The sequence below is a fragment of the Protobothrops mucrosquamatus genome, unplaced genomic scaffold, assembly GCF_001527695.2.
Source record: "Protobothrops mucrosquamatus isolate PMUCROS unplaced genomic scaffold, P.Mucros_1.0 scaffold5161, whole genome shotgun sequence".
Taxonomy (NCBI): Eukaryota; Metazoa; Chordata; class Lepidosauria; order Squamata; family Viperidae; genus Protobothrops; species Protobothrops mucrosquamatus.
Window position 1 is genome coordinate 65244 of NW_015391032.1, and position 2905 is coordinate 68148.

At 61.9% G+C, this 2905-nt stretch overlaps 1 protein-coding gene across 1 annotated transcript in view; it reads left to right on the forward strand.

Moving 5' to 3' along the window:
* Positions 1-1551: 1551 nt before the first annotated feature.
* The window catches only part of LOC107299593 (beta-1,3-galactosyltransferase 4-like), a 4306-nt gene continuing 2952 nt past the window's right edge, over positions 1552-2905 (forward strand). Inside the window, exon 1 of the mRNA XM_015828959.2 lies at positions 1552-1732. Within this exon, the coding sequence (XP_015684445.1) occupies positions 1552-1732 (181 nt within the window). The remainder of the gene's footprint in view (positions 1733-2905) is intronic.

Genomic DNA, 2905 nt, shown 5'->3' on the forward strand with positions numbered 1-2905 from the left:
TTTTATGACTCGTGGACTTCAACTCCCAGAATTCCTGAGCCAGCTGTGCTGGCTCAGGAATTCTGGGAGTTGAAGTCCACGAGTCATAAAAGAGCCAAGGTTGACTACCCCTGCTGTAAAGTGTCCGGACTCCTTAGCCGCCTGCTGGACTTTTTCTGCTGGACAAGAGAGGCAGGCTGGCCGGCCGGCTGGCCGGCCGGAGTCCTGCGGCCGCTGAGGACCGTTTGTGGTGTTTCTGAGTGGCCCCTCCTGCACAGAGGCCACAGCCGGGGGGGGGGGGGCTGCGAGGGCTTCCTCCAGGCAGGACCTGCCCCGTGCTGGCATCTGGAAGGACCTCCCTCCCCCCCTCCCCCAGCCCAGCCCTCCCTCCCCGTGGGGTGCCAGAGAGTTTTCTTGGGGGGGGAGACGGGGGCGGGAGAGACATGGCTGACAAACCGGAACTTCTGGGAAAGGAATGGGGGGGGGAGGGCTCAGCTGGGCTGGCTGTCCCGCGCGAAGCAGGAAAGGGAAGTTTCTTTCTGCCGAAGTGGAAAAGTTCACCCTTGGGGACGGAGGTGACCCATTCAAGGGCGCGGAGCAGGTAATATTTATACCCAAAAAAGTTTCTCCGGCTGGCTTGCAATCCGTGCGGCTCCCGTCCCCACGATTCCGCGGTCCACACGTGGCTGAGTGGCCTTTGTCCTCCTGGCCGCTAAGGTTGCGCATCTGGCGGCGTCTTAGCCTTCTGGAGGGTTTCCCTGCTGCACATCTGCACTTTTGCCCCGCTTGGCAAGGCAGCCACAAAAAAACGCCAGACGGCCCCTTGTGGGTCATTCAACCAGTTCTCCCTTTTTGGGGGGTGGGTGGGGGGTGTTGGGGGGCTCGTTTGTACGTCGTTTTGATGGCTTCCTGGCTGACTTGGGACGGGGATTTGCTGCCTGGAGGGCTTCGAGGGAGAACTTCGAAGGATTCCCTCGCTTTTTTTTTGCTGATCAAAGTCCAGCCGCTCAGCCCGAGTCACGTGGGAGAAAAGCAAACGGGGGGGGGGGGAAGGGCCACTTTTATTGTCTAAAGTTTGCCCCTCCCCTGACAAGAGCCTGCCTACCTCCCTGGGTGTGTGGGTAGTTATCTGTGGGTAGATTTTGTGTAGCAACGGTGCCAGAAGGCCAGAAACACAGTTCCTCTTCTCTCCTGCGGACCCCCCCCCAAAAAAAAGGTATTCCTGGGCCCTGAAGGACCCCAGCTGGGTGGGTGGGTAGGCACAGCGGGGACTCCTGGCTTCCTTCCCTCCCTGTCGGGAATACCTGCCCCCCCTGCTCCTGTCCCTGCCCACACTTCCCGTGGAGAGAGGGCACCTGGTGGGCCCGGAGATGTCCCCAAGGGTATCGCCGGGGAGAACCGTGGCCATCCTGCACGTCCGTCGCATCTCAGCAGCCCTGTTTGCCTCAAGATGGGGCCAGATGGACAGCTGACCGGAGGCCTCTCTCCCACAACCCGTGAGGGACTCGCTTTCCCAGGAAACCGGGATGGGCACAACCTGGGCAGGTTCAAAGGGGCTCTGGCAGACGCAGGATGCAGGAGGCCTCCGGGCCTGAAGGCACGGACCCTGGAGAGGAGGAGGAGGAGGAGGAGACACCCCTTGTCTCCTTGTCCTGCTGGGGGACCCTCCACAAGGTGCTGCAGGAGCTGCCTGGACCCCCGATCCTGGTAGCTTCCGGGGCTGTCTTGATGGGGGCCCAGGGCAGGCAGGCAGGTAGGCAGGCGGAGAGCAGGGAAGCACGCCACGAGGGCGCTGCCCAGCCTCTCCTCTCCCAGAGAAGCCTGCAGATCTCTTCATCGCTCCATAATCACTCCACAGGAACAGCAAACCCAAGCGGCACGCCTTGGCAGGATGGGCGCGGCTCCCCTGGGCAAACAAGCTAAAGACAGGAACGTAGAAGTCAGCTGATGGGAAAAAAAGACCCAGTGCCCTCTGAGTTGTTGTTTTTTTTAATATTTTTGTCAGACGATGGGAGCTTTATCCCAAGCATGTTTGATGAAACACGGCCTCCCTTCATTTGGGGGAGGGACCCTTCCTGCTCCAGGCCAACCTGGGCCTCTCCTAAGTGCCCCCAGCCCCATGGGGGGCGAGAGGGCTCAACTGGCACAGGGACGGGGGGGGGCAGCTATTGGAGGGAGGCTGTTTTAGACTGCTGGAATAGGCAGCCCCCTCAAGGAGAAAGACCCACCAGCCCCTAATGCACCTGCAGGAGAACAGTCACCCAGCAGGAACCAAAGCTTCTCCCTGCTTCAGGCACGCCCAGGGGCCCCCGATCCACCCAAACAGGCAGCAGGAAGGCAGGAAGGCAGATGGTTGGCCAGCCGTGATATCCAGAGGACCCGAGCAGCCGTCTGGGTGGGGTGGGTGGGGTGGGGTGGGAGAGCCACTGCTGGCCTCTTGCTGGACCGGTCCCCAGCACCCCACACCCAGCACCCCAGCAACCAGGGCCCCAGGTTGCCAGATGCTCGGCATCCTTGCACCCTTCAGGACTGGCAACAAGGGGGCGCCCTAAGCCAGGTCCGCTCCCCAGCCGGTCACTGGGAGGTGCCCCACTGCCAGACACAAAGTCTGCTGGGCTGATTGATTTAGAGCAGGTGCAGGCCGAGCTCCAGGGCAGGTTGGCCCCATACCGGGGTTGAAGGATCAGCGCCAGGCTCCAATGGCGGGAGGGGTGTTGCCGAGGGAGCAGCTGGCTTAACAGGCAGCCAAATTCCCCTGATGGGCTGAGCTGGGTGGGAAGGGCCTCCCTTGAGTTAGCGGAGGCCCCGGCAAGGCTGGTCTTGGTGGAGCAGAGAGAGGGAGGGGGAGGAGGAGGAGGGAGAGGGGCAGAGGTCCCTGGTTCAGGGTTCCTGGGCCTGACGTGCTATCCCCAGGCTTCCTGTCCTT